This window comes from Peromyscus leucopus, chromosome 6, assembly GCF_004664715.2.
Source record: "Peromyscus leucopus breed LL Stock chromosome 6, UCI_PerLeu_2.1, whole genome shotgun sequence".
NCBI classification, from domain to species: domain Eukaryota; kingdom Metazoa; phylum Chordata; class Mammalia; order Rodentia; family Cricetidae; genus Peromyscus; species Peromyscus leucopus.
In genome coordinates, this window is record NC_051068.1 from 68,937,404 (window position 1) to 68,963,573 (window position 26,170).

General features: G+C 44.5%; 1 protein-coding gene across 2 annotated transcripts in view; it reads right to left on the reverse strand.

Annotated features, from left to right (window-relative positions):
• Positions 1–5,852: 5,852 nt before the first annotated feature.
• The window catches only part of Snx27 (sorting nexin 27), an 86,216-nt gene continuing 65,898 nt past the window's right edge, over positions 5,853–26,170 (reverse strand). The window contains exons 8-12 of one of the 2 annotated variants that reach the window (XM_028857446.2): positions 20,021–20,110; positions 11,604–11,753; positions 10,990–11,118; positions 10,314–10,373; positions 5,853–9,476 (exon numbers count right to left, since the gene is read on the reverse strand). In XM_028857446.2, coding sequence (XP_028713279.1) covers positions 9,429–9,476; positions 10,314–10,373; positions 10,990–11,118; positions 11,604–11,753; positions 20,021–20,110 — 477 coding nt within the window. In that variant the 3' untranslated portion in view covers positions 5,853–9,428. Of the gene's footprint in view, positions 10,210–10,313; positions 10,374–10,989; positions 11,119–11,603; positions 11,754–20,020; positions 20,111–26,170 lie in introns of both variants that reach the window. The other variant, XM_028857447.2, reaches the window with a different exon arrangement.

A 26,170-nucleotide genomic window follows, 5' to 3' on the forward strand; every position in this document is an offset into this window, starting at 1 on the left:
TGAACATTTGTCAAGTGCTGCCCTCCACCTGCTGTCACCTGAGGTGACGGTCCCCAGCAGTACCAGACAGGCTGCTGGAGTGCTCCAACGGTGGCGGTGGCGGTGGCGGAAGGTCTGAACTCAGTTCTTAGGACCCTGTGAGCTCACAGGGATCACGTGGTATGGTCTCCCGCCACTGTGCACCGCCCACCTGCTGCTGGTAGGCAGCATCTCTCCCCAGGCTCTTCTTACAAACTTGACCCCATCCAGCTAGGACCTGGCCTCAGGCCAGAGGTGTCCAGTCAAGTGTGACTGCGGGCTGGGGATGTAGGCCAAGGGCAAAGCACGTGCCAAGGATGCTCAGGGATGCTCACACCAACACAGAGGAAATGAGGAAACAAGCGAGGGAGTAAGAAAAGGAAGCGTGGGGGGTGGCGGTGGAGAAGAATCGGGGCAAGAGAGAAGCTACAGCCATGTGTAAATCCTCACAGCTAACCCCCACCTCTCCCCATTCCTCTCTTCTCAGCAGCATCTAATAGTTTAAAAGAAGGCAGAGCATGGCAGCACATGGCTGGAATTCCAGCACTTGGGAGACTGAGGCAGAGGACTCAGGAGTTTGAGGTTAGCCTGGGATGAAAGGACAGACAGACAGACAGACAGACACACACACACACACACACACACACACACACACACACACACGAAGCACTATTGGAGATACATCTGGGTGTGGCTTCAGGGAAAGCAGGTCTTAGTAGAGATCAAGAATGGGATGGCGTCTGAGGTGCGCCACCACCGCCCGGCTTTTTTTTTTTTTTTTTTTTTTTTTTTGGTTTTTGGCTCTTACTTTTCTTCTGACCAAACAGCTGACAAGCAGTAACTCAAGGGAGAAGAGGCTTACACGTGCATGGCTCAGGAGAATAGTCCATGTTGGTGAGGAAGGCAGTCCACCATGGCGGCAGTGGGAGGCTGCTTGCTTATGGCTCTAGAGCAGATAACCTGCAGTCCCACCCAAACGCAGGGGCCCTTTCTCAGTTCATCCTCTCGGGACATGCTCTCCTAGGTTGGTCTTAAATCTAGTCAGGCTGACAACGAAGATTAGCCACTACAAGGCCTTAGAATGAGGCTTCGGGCAGGATGCTCAGCTAATTAACAGAGTCCCTGAAACCGAGGCGACAGGCTGTGTGTGCCATGCACATGGGAGCAAGAATGGGGAGCAAGTGTAAGGCCAACAGGCATTGGCGGTATCTGTGAATTTCCAGAGCCATCTTGGCTTTAGAAGGGTTTGTAGGTCAGAACCAAGATGAAAGGTGAGTTTCAGACCAAGAAAATCTCCCAGTGTCCCCCCTCCCTCCAGGCACCCGCCTGCTCTTGGGGACTGCCTCCATTGTGTGCTTTAGTAACGTGTGAGGCACCAGAGTGTAGGTGGCACAGTCACAGACCAGACAGAGGTCCTTTAAATTGTAGAACCCAAACCCAACACTAAGGAAAACATCCAGGCAGGAGACTAAAGTTGATAAGGACACAGAAGGGGGGAAGCCCTGGATGAGTTCAAACTCTTCTCTTCCTACAATTCGAAGGCTGGAAAATATGCATGTGCGTGTGACGTGCCCCACGTGACACTGGTCCTTGCTGACTCAGCATGGCCTCTTTGAGACAGTCTTTCACTTCTTTGGTTTCAAGTATTTGTGACCCAAGAATTTCCTTCATGGCCAAGCTTCAGTATCTTCTCTAAACATGAGAATTTGAAGAGATCTGACCTCTTGGTTCTTAGAAAAGCTTTGTTTTCTCACTTTTCAGGCCTTATTTTTAAAAATTATTTATTTATTTAGGCTTTTCAAGACAGGGTTTCTCTGTGTAGCCTTGGCTATCCTGGAACTTAGTTAATTCAGAGATCCACCTGCCTCTGCCTCCTGAGTGCTGGGATCAACGGCGTGCACCACCACTGCCGGGCTCAGCCTCTAGTTTTAAGCATTTATTATTCAATGTGCACACACATGCAAATATGTGGACAAGCATGTGCCAAGGCATGTGGTAGGTAGAAGGTAACTTTGGGGAGAGGTTTATTCTCTTCTCACCATGCAGGTCATGGGGGATTGAATTAGGTCATCAGGCTTGGTAGCAAGCAACTGAACCACTGTATCACCTTGGTGGCCCACTGAGTCACATGTAACTTAGAATGGTCTCCAAATCATTTTGTAGTCAAGGATGAACTTGAACTCCTGCTCCTCTTGCCTCCACCTCCCAAGTTCTGGGATCACAGGTGTTTATTAGCACATGGGGCTCACTGTCTTTCTATTTCTCCGAGTCAACTTTCTCTTGCCAGAGGCAAGATTTCCATCCAATGGACTAGATTCTCTCACCTGCTCAAAAAAGGTGGTGGTGCATGCCTTTAATCCCAGCACTCGGGAGGCAGAGCCAGGCAGATCTCTGTGAGTTCAAGGCTAGCCTGGTCTACAGAGTGAGATCCAGGAAAGGCACAAAACGACACAGAGAAACCCTGTCTTGAAAAAACAACAAAACAACAACAAAAAAACCTCCTGCCACATACGTGTCCCTCACTTTTCTCCTAAACTCATGTGGTACAACCTTTTCCCTTCATTTTTCTATTAGTAAACATTACCACATGCACCACTCATGTCCAAATCTGGATTACAACCTTTCCATTTCTTTTCCCCCCTCTGTTTTTGGGAAGGGTGGTTGAGACAGGGTGGCCTCAGACTCAGTCTTTCCTCCTGGACCTCTCAAGAGCTGAGACGACTGGCATGGGCCACCACACTCAGCTTCTCCCACATCTTCCAGTCAGTCCAACAAAAAAGCCCCGACTGAGTTCCTCAGGTCTGGATGGCTTCCCGACTATATTACTGTCTAAACCCACTGCCCCACGAAAGAAGTCTGCAGGACGCTTCTCTGCCTCCACCATCCTCCACCTGCTCACCTACATATAACCTGTTCTCCATGGGTGGAGTCAACTCTTCACTCACGATTGTAGAGTGACTTCACATGCCTTCTTCACTGCTAAGCCCAACTGCCCTCAACAGGTGCCCTCGACACCAGAAGCTGTTTAGTAAACAAGGAATAACCACAGGGGCTGGAGAGATGGCTTGGTGGTTAAAAGTGCTTCCCGTTCTTGCAGAGGACCCGCTTCTGGGCCCCAGCACCCACAGAATAACCCACAACTGCCTGTAACCCCAGGCCAGGTAATCCCAACGCGCGCCGCGCACACACACACACACACACACACACACACACACACACACACACCTCTAAAGAAACCACTCCTAGTCATCTATACGGGATTTCCCACACGTGCCTAAATGTGAATAGTCCAATACTAAAACACTTTCAAAGTTGGGGCTTTTCGTTGTTTTTTTTAAAGATTGATTGATTGATTGATTGATTTTTGATTTTTCAAGACAGGGTTTGTCTGTATAGCCCTCGCCGGCCTAGAACTCGCTCTGTAGACCAGGCTGGCCTCAAACTCAGGGAATTGACCTTTCTCTGCTTCCCTGCATTAGAGGGATTAAAGGCATGTGCCACCATGCCTGGCTTTTTTTTTTTTTTTTTTTTTTTTTTTTTTAATGTGAGTGCCCACATGTTTATCTGTGCGCCACATTTGCCTGGTGCCCAAAGAAACCCAAGAGGGGATTGGATGCCCTGGAACTAAAGTTAAGATGGTTGTGAGCCTCCATGTGGGTTCTGGAAACTGAACCTGGGTCCTCTGGGAGAGCAGTCAGTGCTCTTAACTGATGAGGCCTCCCTCTAGGCTGCTTTATTTTCTGAGATAGGATTTCATGAAGTCCAGACTGGTCTCGAACTTGCTATATAGCCAAAGACGCTCTTGAATTCCTAACCCTTCACTTCCCAAGTGCTGGTACTGCAGGTGACCTGGCCTGGCTCAGCTCTCCACTCTCTAGTCACAGAGCTTGGGAGCCTTTTCCTCTCCTCTCATGGACATTCAGTGTTATTACATTATGAAAGATTTCATTTCTACAGCCTGTCATTCTCTCTCTTTCCTTTCAGTCATCATTGTGTCTGCTTCTTTTTTTTTTTTTTTTTTTTTTTTTTTTTTTCGAGACAGGGTTTCTCTGTGTAGCTTTGCGCTTTCCTGGAGCTCACTTGGTAGCCCAGCTGGCTCGAACTCACAAGATCCGCCTGCTCTGCTCCCGAGTGCTGGATTAAAGGCGTGCGCCACCACCGCCCGCTTGTGTCTGCTTCTTAATGGAATAATTGTATCAGTCTTCTAATTGATCCCGCCTTTCATATGGCAGAAGAATCAACTGCCACAACTGTCCTCTGGCCTCCCACATGTGTACTGTGACCCGCACATGTGCACATGCACACGCGCACACGCACACGCGCACACACACACATACACACACGTAAAAATGGGGGCTGTGGAAACCCTTACCTTCTACTTCATTCTTGTACATACTCCATATTCCGCTGAAACAATATTTCCACTGTGCTCTGGACAAGTCTGGTCTTTCTTACCCTGGGTTTCTTCGTTCTCCATTGCTTCAATGTCTTGAACATAACAGCCCCTTACTGTTTAAGTCCTGCTTGATGAAATCCTACTCATGTTAAATAATTCACATTAAATATCACTTTAAGATTCCCTTTATGCCTTCATCTGTAAGTCTTAATATTTTTATATTTATTGTATATGTGCAATCAATATAACTCATGTGTGTGCAGAGGATAACTCGTGAAAATCAGTTTTCTCTTTCCACCATGTGGGACACAGGGACTCAGGTTGTCAGGTTTGGTAGCAAGCATCTATACTGAGCCATCTTGGCCCTTCCTTCAATTTTGAGACAGGGTCTTATGTGGCCCAGACTGGCTGTGAACTTACTGTGTAGCTGAGGCTGGTCTTGCACTCTTAATCCTCAGATCCTGAGGTTATAGACATGCACCATGTCTGGGCCTTTTATTAGTGTCCTCACGGCACTGAAACCTTCCACTATGTATCATGAGGCTGTCCTGTCTCTCCTCTGTAAGGCTATGAGCATGCCTGTATCTACTGCGGTTTCTTACACAATGTCCCATACAGATGGTATTTAATGGTGTTGACTTTGACCTCTGTAATTCTAGTTCTATAATTCTACCTTTCTATGGAACTTTCCTTATTAAAGAGAAAAAATATGTTTTAATGTCTAGTGGTCAGTGGCATAGTATTTGTCAGATTCCAAACACTAGATATTGGTGGCTGGGTGAATGAGACTGTGAATATCATCTCTCCCCAAATCTAAATATCAAGCTCGGTGGTCTTTGCTCTCAGGGTCAACAAAGGAACAAAAGCATGTGGTAAAGGGCTATGAAATACCAAGAAATGTCTGACCCACTACAAATGCTGATCTTTTGGGGAGCAGGTTCTCTTCTGAGTAGGAGGTGGCCTGGTACCTGGGCTCTCTGTAAGAGCAAGGACAGCAGGACCACGCTTATTCTCAGGCACATGATCAGAGGAGTGAACACAAGCCGCATACCTGCTGTTGCCTAGGCGTTCACTAGGGGCGATATAAAACTGTCTCCTTATTTATTTAGAAAAGCGACACTGGGGTGGGCGGGGCCTAACACCATGTCCCCAGGTTTTAGCTGTGCTTGGTTAGTGAGGGGTCTGTGGAGAGTCACAGGATTCTGTGCAGGAGGGCTCAACAAACTCCGAGCTGAGGTAGTAGATGGAATTTCTGAGGGAGCCAATGGGAAAAGAACTGCTCCTTCCTGCCTCCATTCCCTGCCTCACCGGTTACCTGGGAAACCCAGTTAGATGTTCCCTCTCATTTCAGACTAGCCATTCCGACTGAACTCTCAAAGGCCCCTGTTTAGTTCTTCCCACATAACCCAAAGGATTTGCAGTCTAGGAAACCAAGAAATTGTTTCATCAATAAATCAATTTATTTAAAAGAATATGTTACAATTAATTACACTAAGTGACATTACCAAACAATCTTAGAGTGGTTAGCTCTAGAGCAGGGGCTGGAGAAACACTGGAGCCAGTGTGGTCTCTGCATTTTCTCTTCACATTTCATAAATCACAAATAAAAATACAAGATACTGCAGTGAAAATACAATTAGAGTTTCTCTCAAATAAATTAAAAGTATGCATGGCCTGGGAAAAACTAAAACCCAGCTCACTGGCTTAAAAGGGGGCATGGTATCAAGTTGGCACCCATGTTTAGCAGCTGGCCAAGAGCTCCTACCATCGTCAGGCCGTCTTCAGAGCCCAGTCTCCATACACCCTCAGTTACTACTGAGGAAGCTGCTGCTGTCTAGGTAAAGGAGGCCTGGCAGATACAATCAGGGTTAGATTAAGAGGAACCCAAGGTGGAGGGCTAAAGAGGCATTCTCCTACTAGCCTCCCACTAGCTCTGAGTATTTAGACACTCTCCCTCCTCCAAAAAGAAGTTAAAGTAACCCATAAAACTGGTGAAGGAGCAGCAGTGTGCTGAGGCCATTCTCTGCCCCAGACAGCATAATGGACAGGAGAGCAGGGAGACCCTCCCATCCTGGAGACTTGAGGTCAACTCATATGCATTCAGGTCCCTTTAAGAAAACCGCTTTCTAGGAGCTGGCCCTTAAGCTGGAAATTCTGAGATGAAAGAGGTGTCCCCTCTTATCAGTGCCCTACTCTGCTGCTCCAAGCACTGAATTTGGAGCTATAAAAGGGGATAACTCAAAGCTACTGGCCCAGAAAACTAAAGGGTAAAACTAAATGGGCAGGCAAGAGGATGCTGGAATACTGATCTCGTTCCTCCCTGAGAGCTCTGTCCAGGCCTCAGAGCTGCCCTGAGCACTAATATATCTGTAGCTGTGCTGAGCTCAGGCCTCAGCATGGGGAGGGCGAAAAATGGAGACCAGGATAAAAGTACAAAGAGCGGCCAGCTCAAAGCACTACCCAGGCAAAGCTTCCTATAGGGCCAAGTTTCTCAGGGTCCATAAAAAAAATCTCGAATTTTTGTCTCAGAGAATAGAAACTAAACATGGAGGAAACAATGGGAGACCAGGAAGATCCTGCTGGGGTGAAGCTGGGGAGGGGGATTCCCTTTCTCAGAGATAAGCTGCAAAAGAAGACTGAGTAGATGCCACCCTGGGCAGAAGCCAGGACTAAGAAACGCAGTAGAGGCTGGAGGAAGTGCAGGGGAGACGGGGGTGGAGATGGGGTGGAGTAGAGTTACATCTAACACAGCTTCATGCACAGGGGCTTGATCCTGTGGGCCCCCATGACTGGAGCCCCACTGTGAGCCCTATGGGTCTCCTCCTCCCCATCTCCTGGCTGCAGCTGTGAGACTGCCTCAAGACAGCTCTGCTCCCACACAGACTCTGTTAAGAGGCCAACACCTTCGGAGCTCATTCCTCGGGACCTCCAGAAAGCCCTGTCTCTACGCTGAAGACTGTCGTTAGACCTTCATGCCTATCCCGCTGAGGGAGCAGGGCACACTGTCGCTATTTTTATAGTTTGAGCAAAGATGGCCTCCAAAGCATCTTGGAGTAGAAATCAATGCATCTACTTTTAAGGTACTCAGACATTATTAAAGCCAGAAGAAAGAGCTGATCCTGGATTAAAGCCTTCAAAACAAGTATTATCTTCTTCAACTTTAAACACTCCCCATTCTTATATTTTATACTTTGTGGTCCCACAGAGAGGGAATAAATAGGCTGTCCTAAAAGGTTCACACCTTCCTGAGACAAGTGGCTACCAGAATTATAGAGACAGAAAAGTGGCCTCATAGTATTCTGCAAAATCAGTATGAAAGAAACTTTAAACGAAACCCAACACTGCCAACTACACCCGATTCTGGCTGCCTTCCAGCTACATAAAGTCAAGGATGCCAGCCTATGGAGGCTTCTATTTGGAAGGTAAAACAGAGAAGCAGGAACTCAAGGTCTGAGAATATTACCCCAGTGCCAGCCCTGGCCTGTGTCCCAAATGTAGTTCTTAGGTCCTAGGAAGTCTAAATGCAAGGGCAGATAAGGACCTCTTCTACTTCTGAGACAGAGTCTCATGGGATCCAGGATAGCCTTGAGCTCACATTTTAGCAGAGGATGGATGGGCTTGAACTTCTGACCTTGCTGTTCTCCCCTCCTAAGTGCTGAGATTACAGATGTGCACTGCCACACCCAGGTTTATGTGGTGCTGGGAATGGAACCCAGGGCTTTATGCATACTAGGCAAGCACTCTACCAACAGAGGCCCAGCCCCAGCCCCAGCTGAAGAACTCTTTGAGAGACTTCTCTCCAGTCCCCTTTGAAGTAAAAAGTGGAATCAACCAACATCAAGCACATTTCCACTTCTTGCTGGGCCCTTGGCTGGCATGAGCAGAGCTATGGTTTGGCTGACAGAGACTCAGACTCTAACTTTATCCAAGCCACTCCCTCCCCAGACAACTGTTTAAGGAAGTCTGGGAGGATGTAAAATGTAGGCGGTTACGGGACAGGAATGGAGGAGGTAAAACCCTCATAGATAAGAGGTACTGCCTCCCTCCTTCCCTCCACACGTCTAACCTTTGTGCCTCTGATGTCAAGCTTCACTCCCAGTCTCTAATACTATCCCTGTCGCAGAAGAAGAGCTGCCTGTGAGAACAGCTTCCTGAGACTGCCCTCAACTCTGCTTTGGGCCCTAAACAGGAAGGAGATGGAGAATGGACTAGCGGGTTGCAGTGGGAGCGACGGACCGGGAAGACGACTTGGAACTGAGACCATGGATCTTTAGATTCCCTGCAGACGCGCAGTCTCACTGCTCTTGAGAAACAGCCTTTCTCCTCCTCAGCACCCTCTTGAAGACAAAGACACCACACTCCTTGCTCCTCAGACTCTGTGGCAAACCAAGAGCCAGAAACTGTACTCGATACAAAAAAGGGGGAAAACCCAAGCAGGTTGTAAACTTTTCGAGTCCTTCATGAGGAGAGGTATTTTCCCTGTATTTTTTTTTCCTTTTTAAAGTTTGTTTCAAAATAAAGAGAGCAAGAGAGAGATCATGAATCAGTGAAGGTGTGTAAAAACACAAGCTAAAAAAGGTACTGCCATCAATATGAAATTTAAAAAGAAATATATATGTATATACGTGCAGCTAATTTGTGTATATATAATTTTTTACATACATACATATATATGCTTGAACAGTGCAAATGGATGGAGTTCATAGTTCCAGTTTTAAAAATATAGTACAAGGAGAGTCTGTTGGTATGAGGCCCGGAAAATGACCAAGATGCCTTTGGCGAGTTGGTTGGCCTTATTTCTGTCTGATCTCAGTGGACTTCTGGCACTATCAACCTGCTCTTCTCTACCAGCTCAGTTCCAGAGACGTGAAATTCACAGGGAAGTATTAATAATATTTAGCTTAGGACTTTGGGATATATGACTTTTTTCTTCTTTTGTGTTAATGGTTACTGTCTGGCATGGGAGACAAAAGGCTAAGAGGATGAGGACAAGAAGGGAAGGGATGAGGCAAGGCTAGGTGGCCACATCCCTCTGCTGTGACCTCGTCATCTGGAAAATATTCTGAAAGGAAAAGAAAAGAATAATTACTGAGGAGCAGTGTGGCCTCCAGTCTGGAGACAGCCCGCACACAGCAGGAGCAGCAAGCCTGGCTGACAACTGGATCCATCTTCCCACTCAGAACCACAGCCTCTGGGCATGGAGGACTCTCAATAGTACCACCTGGCTCAGTCTTCCTGTTACAAGAGACAATTCAGATCTAAGGAGGTTGCTTTGCCCAAATCACAGATAAAAGAAGCAGGAGAAATCTCAGATGACTTCCAGAGCCCAGTGTTCTTTCTACTATAGCAAGAACATCAACTTCCCCATGACTGACTGGACTTATTCACTTCCTGATTTTCTTTGAGAATAAGTAGCTAAGTATTTTGACAGAGTCTTCTAAATTCTGCTCCAGCACTGAGTAGCAACAAATTTCCCCCACATACATGTTCTTGGTTAGTGAAGAAAGACTACTGTGACTTATCCAGTCAGATGGCTAAGCTCAGGGCAGAAGCTCTCCTGGGTCAGCAACAACATGGAGGGTTATTTGATTAAAACAACAACAACAAAAATCAATCAAACAAGCAGAAGAGGGTCCATGAAGTCATGAGAGATGGGAGAGCCTGCAGCCAGTGTCCACCCTCTACACAAGGGAAGAAGCCGGGCTTTTTTGCAGAGCCCATTCACCATCCAGAGGCCAGCCTCGCTGGGAGAATGTCCTGGCTCACATGGGATAATCAGTCTCTAACTAATATTCCTAGAAAGACAGAAATGGAGGTGAGGGTCCCAGTATTTGGTCATGGGCCTATACATTTTAAACAAGAAGATGAAGAAATTCATTCTGGAATTCTTTAGAATTACCTCTTTTCTCCACTTGAGCTCGCAGAACACTCTCTCAAAGCATTCATGCATGTAATTGAACTGGAAAAAAAAAAAGGTAGCAATACTCACTGGCTTCCCAAGACCAGCACAAGAACATGACTTTGAACTTCAGCTCTATCATCCCACCTTCCCAACCCACCCAGGATAGAAAAAACCCTGCTGCGAACCATAGACAGACCTGGCAATCTATTGTTCTCTAGCTCCTTCTAGTGGTGACTATGACGTACAGGATGCCAATTTCACAATCCCAACAGGACAATACATCAAACTGGTCCTTTTGATTTTACGGTTATCAACAAAGGAATAAAAGCATGTATTCAGGGGCTATAGAAATAATACAGAGAAACCCAGGGTGTGGTGGCATGCATCTTTAATCCCAACACTCAGAAGGCAGAAACAGGTGGATCTCTTTGAGTTCAAAGCCAACCTGGTCTACATTAGCAAGTTCCAGGCCAACCATGGCTACACAGTGAGAGCTTGTCATAAACAAACAAACGACCAAATACGGCAAGACAATGGAAAGAAAGAGTTCCCTGGGATTGTGACTTCATTGCTTCCTAGAGCCCTAGATTCATGCTATTTTTCCTTTAGTTCCCTCTAGGACTTACTTCAAAAGTCCACTCTACTTCCCCCATGCCTCCCATCTCCCACTCACATATGGTGTGAAGATTTTAACCCATCGAGGCTTCTTCTCTCCTCGTGCGTATTCAAAACAGAAGGCCATTCCTTCTTCATCTGTGTCCCATCGCTGCATCTCATCCCATTCAAACGCTATTACCTGGTTCTAGACAGCCAAGAACATCAGAGTAAGGTCTACAGTTTAGGCTGAGGCAAAGGGATTCGGATGGAGAAATGCTCAGTGTTTCAGGGAAAGGTTATGATAAGAGAAACTGAGGCTGGTGAGGGAGCTCAGTGGGTAAATGCTCACTGGGCAAGCTGACCTGAGTTTGAGCCCCAGAACCCACACAAAGGTGGAAGAAGAAAATGACTCCACAAAGTTGTCCAGTAACTTCCACACACATACCATAACGCGCGCGCGCGCGCGTGCACACACACACACACACACACACACACACACATAGCATACACACAATAATCAAAATGAGTAATTTGGTGCAAGGAACCAGTGAAATAAGGATCAATCTGGAGTCACTGATTATCATCAACACAGTTTTGATTTCATTTGCCCCATAAGGAGGAACTAAAACACAGAAAGTAACAAGGTGCCCAATGACAGAGCCCTGGCCCAGTCCCAGGCGGAACTCTCACCTCCAGCTGTCCTTCCTCAGTGCAGGCATGAAGTTTGAAGTGCGTGATGCTGATGGCCGTGATAACATGCCCCTTCCTCCTGGAGTCACAGGCACAGTGTGGGAAGATGATCTCGTTGTAGCCCTCACAAGTCCTCAGCATGTTGAGATACTAAATAAATAAAAGTGAAAACCACGTCACAAAGACACAGAAGCACAGTGCAGTTGCTGGGATGGACAAGAGTGTTTCACCTAACCACCCAAAGACCTGGCTTCTGACTTCACATTTGTCCCTGCACTGGGTCAGGCCTCTGTGGCACGCCTTTATCCTTCTAACACCCAGTTCTTCACGGAAAAATGACACAGGAATGAAGTGACAGGAGGGACACCATAGTCAAGACACTAGCATTAGAAAGGAGGTCCCAATGGCAGTCAGTGTGGTCCTCTTTCCACTGTACTTAAGGGGTGGGGATCTAATCTAGCTTCGCTAATCAAGTTGCACCGATCTTAATGAAGACTACATAGCTCACACTCATAACATGTTAAAACTAAAACAAACAAACAAAAACCCCAATCAGTCATTTTGTCATTTTACAGAACGCAGAGGGAGGTGAACCTACCTTGAGGTTATTCATCAGAAACGACAATTAGAACTAGATCCCTAGACTTGCCTTTCTTCACATCAGCTAATTCCTAAGTGCTCAATTGTCCTGAGTCTCAAGTGTGTGTGCGCATGTGTGCGTGTGTGCGTGTTCGTGTGTGTGTGTGTGTGCGTGTGCGTGTGCGTGTGCGTGTGCGCGTGTGCGTGTGTGTGTGTGTGTGTGTGTGTGTGTGTGTGTGGTAGTTTTAACTGTCAACAACACACTCTAAAGGCAACTGAGAAAGGAGGTCCAGTGAGGAACTGTCTAGACTGGGTTGCCTGTAGGCATGTCTGTGGAGAGTTATCTGATTAAACTGATATGGTAAACAGCCTAAACATGCCTGTCACAACTCCCTGGCTTTGGGTATCAGACTGTCAAAAGAGAAAAAGGTGAGCTGAACATAGGCATGCATGCATGTATTATGAGCATATGCTGTGAAACGTAGAACAGTCTGAAACTGCAAACTAAAATAAACTTTAGGCTGCTTGTCACGGTATTTCATCACAGCAGCATGGATGAAACTAAGACAACATGACTCCTCATAAAGCATCTGGACCCAAACAAGTAAATACATGATCCTCACAAGATTAATCCAGAGAGGGCTGTGAACTCTGAAGCTCACTCAGCCTTGTTCCCACTCTACTGTTTCAGCTGGTCTTTAACTCAACTCACATTCTAAGTTGAGCAAGAAAAACAGAAGACACGTGGATGAAGCATAAAAGAGACAAGAGGAGATGTGGTGATATTGTGTTCCCTAAAATATTGTGCACCCTAATAAACTTATCTGCAGTCAGAGAACAGAACAACCACTAGATACAGAGTCCAGAAAATGGTGGCACACACGCCTTTAATTCTATCACTTGGGAGGCAGAGATCCATCCAGATCTCTGAGTTTAAAGCCACACTGGAAACAGCCAGGCATGGTGACTCACACCTTTAATCCCAGGAAGTGATGGCAGGAAGCAGAAAGGTATTTAAGGCGTGAGGACGAGGAACTAGAGCCTGGTTAAACTTTTAGACTTTTGAGAAGCAGTTCAGCTGAGATCCATTCTGGATGAGGATTCAGAAGCTTCCAGTCTGAGGAAACAGGATCAGCTGAGGAATTGGCAAGGTGAGGAAGCTGTGGCTTGTTCTGCTTCTCTGATCTTCCAGCATTCACCCCAATAATTGGCCTTGGGTTTGTTTTTATTAATAAGAACTTTTAAGATTTATGCTACAAGGAGATAAGGAGGAAGTAAAAAGATTCATGGTCCCTGAGCTGGTGTGCTTTCAAGGGTTGCCTGGGAAATATGCATACAGCATTGAGCATCCACACCCTCACATGAAAGTCACGGAAGACTAGCCACTGTTGGTATGGGCAGGGGCACACTACCTTAGGTGACTTCAGCATATGGGCAGGAATTCCATACTGAGAACCAGACAGTAGCCTTCTCTCTTACTAAGAAATGACAGGGGGCTGGAGAGATGGCTCAGAGGTTAAGAGCACTGGCCGTTTTACTAGAGGTCTTGAGTTCAATTCCCAGCAACCACATGGTGGCTCACAACCATCAGTAATGAGATCTGGTGCCCTCTTCTGGCCTGCAGGCATACATGCAGACAGAGCACTGTATACATAATAAATAAATAAATCATAAGTGAGTAAGTAAATAAATAAAATAAAACTGCTTTAAAAAAAAAGGAAATGACAGAAGCACAAAGAGACACCAGGCGATCTGCGGCTCAGCTACTGGGGACTGGCACTACTGCTATGAGGAGCTTAGGTGTCCAGGAAGAAGGGTCACACGCTGCCTACTATATTTCTTCTTCAATACAGTAACTTAGAAGATGGGAAATTACAGCGAACAAGAACAGAGGCCCGTGAGTTCAGAAGAGCCAGAAGACTTCAAGCCTGTTCCCCAATCCCTCCCCCATCACTGCTCCACCCGTCTGTCTCTTCCTTTTCTATTGTCCTTCCTCTACCAGTAGACTCGGCCACCATCCACTGCTCCAGCTGTGAGCAGAGGACAAGGCCTGCGACACACAGGTGGATGTGACAGACCCAGCGACAGGCCTGGGACAGACAGCGGCACACGGAGGAGTGACGGCTCACTGGGCTGGGCTCAGGTTACCTCACACTGGAATCCAAATGCATTATTTTCTAGCTATAGAACTTTAGGCAAGTTACTCATTCCTGGACCCTTAACTTCTTACTCTATAAAGTGGGAAATAATGACAGCACCTAGGTCACAGTGTTATTTGTTAGCATCAAATAGAAAATACTTAGCACAGAATTTGATGCATAATTAACAAATGACAATTTTAAAAAATATGTTTTTGTCTTCTTTGTCAAGACAAAACTTCTCTGTGTAGCCCTGGCTGGAACCAGGTTGGCCTCAAACTCAAAGATTCGCCTGCCTCTGCCTCCCAAGTGCTGGGATTAAAGGTGTGTTGCCACCACTGGCCAGCATTTGAAATCTTTTTAAAAGTTCCATTATCATTAGCCAAAGGGCTCAACCATTTTCCCTCTCAAGAATGGCTTGAGAGCTAGAGGAGTGAGCGTACACCCACTTGGTGTGCAAAAAAGAATGGTTATGAAATGACAGATCTGGAAATTACTTCTAAAAACTCCAGAGCAGGGGGCTGGAGAGAGAGCTCAGATTTTAAAAACACTAGCTGTGCCTGCAGAGGACCAAAGTCTGGTTCCCAGCACCCACACTGGGGCTTACAACTGGCTATAACCCTAGCTCCAGAAGATGACGCCCTCTTCTGGATGCTTTGGGCACTACATGCATGTGGTACACAGAGACCAGCAGACAAACACACACCACACATTAAAAACAAAAACAACTTCCAGGGTAGGGACTGGGAGTGTTAACTCAGCAAAACAATACTTGCCAAACATGTGTGAAGCCCTAGGTTCAACCTGCAGCACCACAGAGACCAAGCAAATAAAAAAATCCAAAAACTCCAGTACAAGACAAAGCCAACCACAGCATGCAGGTTAGAAAGGTGAAGACTGCCAGCTAGTGTAGCACGTGGTACATGGGGCCTTCTGTACCTTCTGCACCATCCTTCCAGCTTCTCTGTATGTTAAAAAACTGACAATAAGCTGGGCGGTGGTGGCGCACACCTTTAATCTCAGCACCCGGGAGGCAGAGCCAGGTGGATCTCTGTGAGTTCGAGGCCAGCCTGGTCTACAGAGAGAATCCAGGACAGGCACCAAAACTATACTGAGAAACCCTGTCTCGAAAAACCAAAAATAAATACATAAAAATAAAAAATAGAAAACAAAAAAAAACCAAAAAAACAAAACAACAACAAAAAAACCTTACAATAAAATAGTAAAGGGGAAAAAAATGCCCCAAACCCAGGCCTCCAACATTCAATCCAAGCCATACTCCTAATACAGTCATTAGAAACACTGATAAGCTCAATACACAGCTATGCTGCTTAATGGTGCTTAAAAAGCTGTAATGCAGGTGGGTATCACAGAACCTGAAGATTAGTTCTGCTCATGTTCTTTAACAAAAAACAGCTAGCATAAAAAAAAAAATCCATTGAAAATTGTCTTCTTCTGGACACACATCTGCTGTTCTGACAAACACCTGCCATATTCCTAATGGGGCACTTGACTGTACAGAATTTTTGTCGGGGTGAGGTGAATGTCTTTGAGGTAGGGTCTTATTATGTAGCCTGGTAAGCTGGCCTGGGACAGGTTAAGTATGCCAGGTTACCCTTAAACTTGTGCTTCTGTCTCTGCCTCATGAGTACTGGAATCACATGTTTATACCACCATACCAAGCCCTCTGTAAAGGTTTTTTTGTTTAAAGCAACATGTAGATAAAGATTAGAAAAAGTGACCAGAAGAGATATGGATCTCTGTGTATCCTGAATGCTCTGTGATACTAAGAAAGTATTATTCCTGGGCCTTCCCACTAGAAAAAAAAGGCCGCCTGGAAGTAAAGGACACCCTCTCTCCCTTGATTCCGGGGAAACATGCACTGGAGTTCTAATACCACTCCAAATCCTAGCTCTAACTAGTCAGTCACATGATCCTAGACACTGTGGTTTGAACGTGACATGTCTCAGATAGGCTCGTGTGGTTTGAATACTTGGTCCCTAGCTGGCTGGCACTGTTTCTGGAAGGCTGTGGAACCTTCAGGAGGGGGAGCCTTACTGGAAGAAGTAGGTGATCAGAGGCAGGCCCTGACCAGCTGTCCCCCACTTCACCAGGATGGACTATATCCCTCTAACTGTAAGCCAGGGTAAATTCTTCCTCCCTTAAGTTGCTTTTTGTCCGGTATTTGGTCACAACAAGCAGGAAAAGTAACCAAGACATTGGGTAAGGCTTGCACTCTGAGTGTACTTTGTAAAATGAGACGAATACTTCATAACCAGTCTAGAACAGGACTGTCACAGACCGAATCTCCTCTTCCTGTCCTTGGAGTCAATGATGTCACCCTTGAAATCAAAAGACCTCCAAGACTGGCCTAAAAATAATCTGAATGGAAACTAAGGCACTCGTGTCCTTGATGAGAAGCCAGATACAGTCTTACTGGGACCAAGGTCTTTGGAGACTCTCAGGTCAGCACCATTTCTCAGATTTAAGTAGACAATCCCTACACTGTTGAGTAGCAAACTTGAAAAGAACATTGAAAATTTACATAGATTCAAAACTAGAAAGGTAAATTTTTATTTCTAACATATTTACAACATGTATCTAAAAAACAAAATTTTAAAGCTAGGCATGGTGGTATATACTTGTCATACTAGGACCTGGGAGATATAAGTGGGGAAGAAGTTCAAGACCAGCTTTGGCTAGACAGCAAGTACAGCCCTAGCCTGGGCATGAGACCCTGTCTTAAAGACAAAACAGCCACATAGAATTATTCTGTCCATTCTCAATTTTGAATAGCTAAATATGATCTTGATTCATTACATATGACTTAGATATGTCAACCACTTGGGTGGAAGAGGAAAGATATAGTAAAGGACATTGTATAAATATTCGGTAGTTGCTAAGAGAGAGGTGTGGTGCCTAACAGAGCAGTACACTACAGGTGAATGGGCTAACAATCCTTCTAAAGAATCCTGTTCTCCTAGCTGACCTGCCAAAGGACAGACCAGGTCTAATGGAGATAAGGGCCTGAGAGGAACCTGGGGCAGGGGGTGGGGGGAGTCCCCCCAAACTTGAACTGAGATTATGAAGCTCTTCAGGTTTCACAATCTCAAGGATGCTGTTTTGTTTTGTTTTGAAACAGAGTTTCTCTGTATAACAGCTCTGGCTGTCCTGGAACTCGCTCTGTAGACCAGGCTAGCCTTGAAATCACTGAGATCTGCCTGCCTTTGTCTCCTGAGTAACGGAATTAAAGGTATGTGCCACCACTGCCCAGCTCAAGTATGCTTTTTAAAATGTTTTACTTTTTTTGTATGTATATGCATGTTTGCCTGCATGTATGTTTATACACCACATGTGTGCCTGGTGCTGTGGAGGCCAGAAGAAGGCATCAGATCCCTTGGAACTGCTGTTAGAGATTGTGAGCTGCTGATGTGGGTGCTGGGAACTGAACCTCGGTCCTCTCCTAGAGCAGCCAGTGCAGTTAACCACTGAGCCATCTCTCCAGCCCACAAGACCTCACCAAGTAGCCCTGGTTGGCCTGAAGCTCACTCTGCAGGCTGGCCTCACTCACAGTGATCTGCTCACGTATGCCATCACACCTGGTCCCAGGGCTACTGTCTTAAAGAACAGCCTCACTCACAGTGATCTATTTTCCCTTAGCCAAAATTCTGCCAATATTTAATTATACTTTTAAGATTTTTTATTTTCTATTTTAGCTTGTGTTGGTAAGATGGTTCCCTGATTTCTGGTAATTTTCTATGGAAAAGAGATTATTTTTTTTATCATGTAAGTGATAAAATATCCTTTCTAGATGTAGGTTATGGGCTATTTACCTTTTAACTTAATGGTTCTCTGTGTACGTACAGGGGGTGATGAATGATGTCAAGACATGGTCTCACTATGTGTCCAGGCTGATCTCAAACTCAAACTCATTAGACAGACCAGTCTAGTCTTCAATAATGATACTCTTGCTTTAGCTTCCTGAGGGCTGAGATTATAGGTATATACCACACCTGGCCCAATTAAAGCAATAAATTAACTTAAATGGATAATAAGTATAGAGAAGGCAAAAAAATTAATTCAAGTAGTCTATCAGGATCATTAGCAATGCATCTGCTGCTGTGTGATACACATGGAACACTGCAAAAATTTCAGCTGTCAATGATATGCCAAGAGAGAAATTTATATTTATAATTTATAATATACTACATTATACTATAAATTATATTAAATTATATTAAATTGTAAATATATTATTTGTAAGTATTCTTTACCAGTTTTATTTTTACTAGTTTTTTTTTTTAACAATGTCCACCACTGTATTTACGGCAGATACAAATTAAAAACTAATTTTAAAACATTTAAAGAACCTGCTAGGCAGAACTGTCCAACAGACCTTCCTGCGATGCTGAAAATGTTCTAGACCTGTATTGTCCAACATGGCAGTTACTGGCCACACAGGACTATTTTAAAATGTGGTCAGTATAACCAAAGGAATAAATTTTAAATAATTTCAAATTTAGGGGCTGGAGAGATGGCTCAGCAGTTAAGAGCGCTGGCTGCTCTTCCAGAGTTCCTGAGTTCAATTCTCAGCACCCACATGGCTACCCACATTCCAGGGTATCTGACATCTTCACACTAATGCACATAAAATAAATTTAAATAAATTTTTTAAAAATCAAATTTATATTTAAAAAGCTACATGAAGCCAGTAGTGGCTAAATCAAATACAATTCTAGGAAATCATACATTTTAAACAAAGCACTACTGAGCATAACTGTCTAAACAAATGGAGAAAAACAAGTTGTAAAAGTAATGACTTTGCTAACCACAACTAAACTAAATGTTAATGTAAAGACTTAACTGAATGTGGTGGCTTGTTCTTGTAGTCTCACCATTTGGGAAGCTAAAATGGAAAGTTCAAGGATAGCCTGGTCTATACCTACAGTTTGAGGCCAGTCTGGGCTACATACCAAGCTCCAGGCTAACCGGGGCTAAGACATGCTCCATAATTGATAAATACTAAAAACTTAAAAAAAAAAAAATCTAAATACCAGGCTCTTACAGAATATTTATATTATAATGTTAAGGAGTTTTTTTAGATTTATTTATTTTATGTGTATGAATGCTTTGCCTGCATGTATACAAGTATCCCATGTGTGTGCCTGGTGCCCGTAGAGGTCAGAAGAGGGCATCAGATTCCCTAAAACTGGAGTTACAGATGTGAGCAGCCATGCGGGGTTGGGAATCGAATTCAGGTCCTCCGCAAGATCAAGTGTTCTTAAGCACTGAGCCAACTCTCCAGCCAGTGTTATGGCTGTGCTGTTCTGAGACAGGACGCATGTAACCCAGGCTGGCCTTGAACTCACTAGACATTTAAGGACAATCTTTTCTTCCTTTCTTCCAGAGTGCTAGGATTACAGAAGTGGATCACTATTCCCAGCTTTGTCCTATCCCATCTTCATACAAAAGAATATGGTTTAGTTATTATTAACAAATTATGTACCTATGTGTAATAATCTAGGTTTTTGATGTAATAAGTGGGGAAACACAATGGGATTCTACATCAAAGTCTGATGTACCCCCTCTTTATTAATTAAGCCTCTCACCAGGCTGTGGTACCTTTCAAAATTGACTAGGACAAGAAGGTTAAGAGGTAATCGGGGCATTTTAGAAAAGGATTTGGAGACACAAACTTACCATGACCATTTTCCTTTGTTCATATAGCTTCTGTAACTGGTAAGACTTCTCCTCTGCTTTAATGTAACCTTTCTTTACATCATCCACAGCCTATCACAAAGCAAAGGCAGAGAAAGAAAATTTATCCTGATGCATTTTCAGAGAACCTTATATTCACCTGGACCACCACCAGCACCATCATCATCGCCATAGTGAATGTCACCACACAGGTGTATGTACCAGAATAACTAGTACTAAAGGAGGGTGGCAGATGAGAAATCTCTTGTTAAAAGTAAATCTAAACACATGAAAACATTGAAGAGAGGAAGGAGAGAGTACACACTGTCTGTTAAAGGTAATAATGATACAACAAAGTGTATGGTGAAAAGTGTGTAGAGTGTACTCAGAACAGGAGCAGCGGTAATCACAGTGACTGGAGAAGCCAAAGGCAGACCTCCCTGGGCAGGCTGAGTGAGAAAGACTCTCTGATGAAGTCAGGGAACAGGAATAGGTGTGGCCTAAATTCATTTAGGAAACACATGTGCTGGACTTAAATAAAAGCTACTTTGACCTAAGGCAACGAACTTAAGTATGGAGCTAAAATAAGCATGTTCATTCTCCCTCTCTTATTTTCTCTCTTTACACACACACACACACACACACACACACACACACACACACACACACACACACACACACACCAGGATGAGGAAGGACTGGAATAAAGGAGAACACAGATGTTGTAGCACTAAGGTACAAATCACTTCCCATAGTTTTGCTTCTTTTTTTTTTCTTGAGACAGTATTTCACCCAGGCCTGTTTAGAGTTCACCATGTACACTAGACTGGTCTTTAACTCATGGTTCTCTTGTCTCAGACTTGAGTTCTGAGAATACAGATGTGTGTCACCATACCTGGTTTCCCAAAATCTCAGGAAAGGAGTTCAAGATTGGAGTCAAGAGACTGCATCAACTCCTGGCTCTATGCCGTTGTAGAACACTACTTTAACTATGTAAAATTAGGCTGCATTTGTTTATGCTGAGTTTGTTTACCTATGTAAGGATGTGTTGCCATTTCACCTTGCCTGCCTAAGGCACCTGACTGGGCTAATAAAAAGCTGATGAGCCAATAGCTAGGCAGGAGAGGGATGGGTGGGGCTGGCGGCAGAGGAGGATTCTAGGCTGGAGGAGAGAGAAGAGAGAATGAAAGAGAAAGGAGAAGACACCTGGGGCCGGCCGGCCGGTGGCCAGACACTGGGGAAACAGTGAAAGTAGGGTATACAGTGTGAAAGAAAGGTAAAACCCCACGACAAGATGTGGATGAAGAGAAACAGGTTAAATGAAGTTATAAGAGCTAGTGAGACAAGTATAAGATAAGGCCGAGCATTCATAACTAATGAGTCTCCATGTCTTTATTTGGGAGCTAGGCGGTGGCCCAAAAGAAAGCCTGCCACACCCTGCCAATGTTCACTTCAGAGTCATCCGAACCCACAGCTCGACAGACAGACAATCACACGTCCAGACAACAACAAAAGATGACAGCATGCTGCCAGCACTCGGGAGACAGAGGCAGGTGGATCTTAAGTTCAAGGCCAGCCTGGGCTAGAGAGTTCCAGGACAGCCAGGGCTACGCAGAGAAACCCTGTCTCCAAAAACCAAAAAAAAAAAAAAAAAAAAAAAAAGATGACAGAACTTAACAATTTTTTGAAGTGATAACAATTTTATGAAAATATCTCTTGCATTCAAAGAGACAAAGCTTTTGCTGGACGTCACAGCCAACTTAATAATGCAACTTGAGCTCACTAAAGACTTAGCCTACTCATATGGATGGAACTAGAAAAATCATCCTGAGCGAGGTAACCCAAACCCAGAAAGACAGTCATGGTATGTACTCACTCATAAGTGGATTCTAGATATAAAATAAAGAACAATCAGACCACAACCCATAGAACCATGGAGGCTATATATATAGCATGGAGATCCCTAGGACGACTGTGGCTTATAATAAATTTCGGTTTTACTCAATTATTGAAAAAAAAAAAATAGCCAAATGAATGGAAACACATGAACTATGAACCAAAGGCTGAGGGCCCCCAGCTGAATCAGGCCCTCTGAATAGTTGAGACAGTTGATTGGCTTGATTAGTTTGGGTGGCATCTAGGCAGTGGGACCGAGTTCTGTGCTCATTGCATGAGTTGGCTGTTTGAAACCTGGAACTTATGCAGGGACACTTGGCTCAGTCTGGGAGGAGGGGACTGGACCTGCCTGGACTGAGTCTACCAGGTTGATCTCAGTCCTTGGGGGAGGCTTTGCCCTGGAGGAGGTGGGAATGGGGGGTGGGCTGGGGGAGGGGAGGGGTGGGAGGGGGGAGAACAGGGGAACCCGTGGCTGATATGTAGAACTGAATGGTATTGTAAAATAAAATAAAAGGAAAAAAAATAAAATAATAAAATAAAATAAAATTTAAAAAAAAGAATAAAAAAAGACTTAGCCTACTATCCTACTGTGTGCTCAGACTATTTAGGTTTAACCCAACTTTAAGAGAACACACACAACAACCAACCTTAATATGATCTCCCATTTATAACCTAAGCTAATGCATTAAGTTATACTCTTTTCCAGTCCCTAAATTCAGAGGTGTGTGTGTGTGTGTGTGTGTGTGTGTGTGTGTGTGCGCGTGCGTGCGTGTGTGTGTGTGTGTGTGTGTGTGTGTGTGTGTGTGTTGTGATGGTTTGCTGAAAGCAGCCAGTAGGTTGGAAGCAACCTTATAAAATAAATATCAGCCATAAATATTGGAAACAGCATATGAATATAGCTTAATAACATTTGTTTACAGTACATTTGTTTTTCTGAGTGCTCTGGGGTTAGCTAGACACAGGAAAGTTTCATCCCATGTAAAACTATTAAAGATTTCTATAAAGTACCCCTTATTCCTTCCCCATGCCTTATCTTCTGTGTTAGTCAATAAATACAGAGCAAAGCTCTCTGTTAGGGACAGTCCACAGCAGAGACCGTTCAGGCAGACAAAGACGCATACTACAGACAGACCAGTAACCAGACTACAGACAGAGGGAAGATGAACAGAGAGAAATAGAAAATTCAAATTTGAGCTCGTTCTTTTTACTGATGACCAAATAAAAGAATTTGATTTTTGTTTGGTTCTAATTCCCAATACCTACAGTGGTATTTGTCACAACATAAATCATACCTAAGCATTTGAGGAATACTTCCTAGGACAGAGGGTAACCTATTCTAGCAATTCTGAGAGAACTCTTTCTACATGTGTTAGTGAAATGTTTTCTTTTTACACACACACACACACACACACACACACACACACACACACACACACCCCTCACTCACACTGCAGCTCAGACTGGTGTCAAACACACAGCAATCCTTCTTCCTCAGCCTCACAAGAGCTAGAATTACAGGTGTGTAGCCCTGGCTGTCCTCAAACTCAGATATCTGCCTGCCTCTGCCTCCCTAGTGCTGGGATTAAAGGCGTGCACCACCACCACCACTCAGCTCAACAACCTCAATTCTAAGAATATTGGAAGGGAGATTTTCAAATGGACATCTGCACATATATGTTCATAGCAGCACTACTCAGCCAAGCAGTAGTAGCAACTCAAATGTCCATCCCCGAAATGAATGGAAAGACAAAATAGAATGTAATGCTGGTGAGCCTTTGAAAGCAAGGAAACCTTGCCATGAATGCATTTTAAGAACATTTTGCTGAATGGACTAATCACTGGAAAAAACAATCACTGTTTAGATCCCATTTACATGAGGTGAGTTAAAGGACCAGGGAATGGTGGTTGCACAGGGATGGCAGAGAGAGAAACGAGCACTGCTGTTTAACGTGTGTGGAGTTTCAGCGTCCAAAGAGTTCTGGAGATCTGTTGCACAACAAAATGAATGGCTAAACACTCCTCAACTACCCACTTTTTAAAAACTGGAATGTGGTGGTGCACACCTATAATCATAGCAACTGAGAATCGACAGCAGGAGAACCAGAACTTCAAGGTCATCCTCAGCTACACAGAGTTCAAGACCAGCCTGTTCTATATGAAGTGGTCGGGGATAGACAGACAGATACGGTGGAATAATCCTCTTGTACACTGCAGAGACTTGTCATTTGAACTGGTTTAATAAAACACTGATTGGCCAGTAGTTGGTGAGGAAGTTAGGCAGGAAAACTAAACTGAGAATGCTGGGAAGGAGGAGGGTGGAGTCAGGAGTTGCCAGCAGATGCAGAGGAAGCAAGATGAGAATGCCGTGCTGAGAAAAGATTATCAAGCCAAATGACTAAACATAGATAAGAATTATGGGTTAATTTAAGTGTAAGAGCTAGTTAGTAATAAGCCTGAGCTACTGGCAGAGCATTTATAAGTAATATTAAGCCTCCAAGTCAATTATTTGGGAAGTGGCTGTTGGGTATTTGGGAGTTGCTGGAGGGACAAAGAAACTTCCGCCTACAGACAGACAGACAGACAGATACACAGAGAGAGAGAGAGAAAGAGAGAGAGAGAGAGAACAAGCACAAGCAATTGAACATGAAGGACAGACTATTAATCAGTTTAATCATTCAAACAATTTTCCAGATCAGAAAAGACAAAATTTCCACACAGAGCTCAACATAATAAATGAAAATAAATCCATAGCAAGGTACCCATAGCAAGGCATGGTGGCACATGCCTATAAATCCCCACATTGAAGATATAATACAAGTAGACATAGAGGTCAATGCCAGGGCTACATGCCGAGTTCTAGACCAGTATGACGGCTGATATTGGTTGTCAACTTGACTGTACCTGGAATCAACTAAAACCCAAGCAGCTGGGCACTCCTGTGAGGGATTTTTCTTGATTGAATCACTTGAGGTGGGAAGACTCACCCCAAATCTGAACAGAATCTTCTGGTGATAGCACACATAAAAGGACACGGAAGAAGGAAGGTTTTGCTTTTTGCTGGCTTGCCCTTACTCTCACTAGTGAGGCATTCCTCCACTGCTATTAGAACCTACTTCTTTGGGATTCCAACACAGACTGAAGACTGGCTGAGACATCCAGTCTTGTGTACTGCACAACTATTGTGTTCAAGAACTTTCTGTCATGTGACAGCCATTGTTGGACTAGTGGAGCCACAGCCTGTAAGGTAGTCTAGTAAGTCCACACACACACGTACACACACACACACTTCTTTGGTGCTGTACCTCTAAAGGACCCTAATACAGATTGTTTTACTAGGAGTGTTTCTAGAGAAACAGAATTATAAGGATGAATTTTTGGTTTGGGTTTTTGCTGTTGTTGTTTTGTTATATTTTTGTTTGTTTTATTTGTTTTTGAGACAGGGTTTGTGTAGCTCTGGCTGTCCTGGAACTAGCTTTGTAGACCAGACTGGCCTCAAACTCAGGGATCCACCTACCTCTGCCTCTGGAATGCTGGGATTAAAGGTGTACACCACCACTGCCTGACATAAGGATGAATTTTTGAAGTATCTAGAATAGGCTTTGCAATTCACTGACACCTATAGTTACTGAAGCCTTCCCTGGTAACATGAAGAACATTGAAAGCCCATGGCTAGAAACATTTGATGAGAACAGGAATTTACTTTAGACAACTTATGGATAGGTAAGGAAAGTAATGATGCTGGCTGGTTTCTCCTGGAAGCTCTGGATAAACCGGCAATGGGAAAGCATGAGCTCAATGAAAACATCAGCCAGCTCCAGGTTCACACACACAGTCTAGGTTTCTAAGTGTGCCCTGGAAGAGTCTTCTCTCCAGAAGCCACAGGGCTCACGTTGCAGAAAATCCAACCCAAGCCCTCACTGTAACCTACAATAGTGTTCACTCCAGTCCCAGCCCTGGAGGGTCAGTGTCTAAGGAAGCGGACAAGCAATAGGATCCGGTAACCTGAGGAAAAGATGGGTGAGAGGACCCCAGGCTGAGAACTTTGAACCCCTAGATTCTCAAAGGGTTATCTCACATGAGCAAATAGTCTCCCCACCCTTAGCAAAGGATACATCACCAACCCCTGAAGTATTGCCTGGAGGAATTAATGCTTCATTGTCTGCTGAAGCATTAGTGACTTTCTCTGAAGGACATGCCAGGCAAGGCAATACTGATGTCCCTCAGAGACCAATAGTTGTCTCTAGACTCAAAACTAGA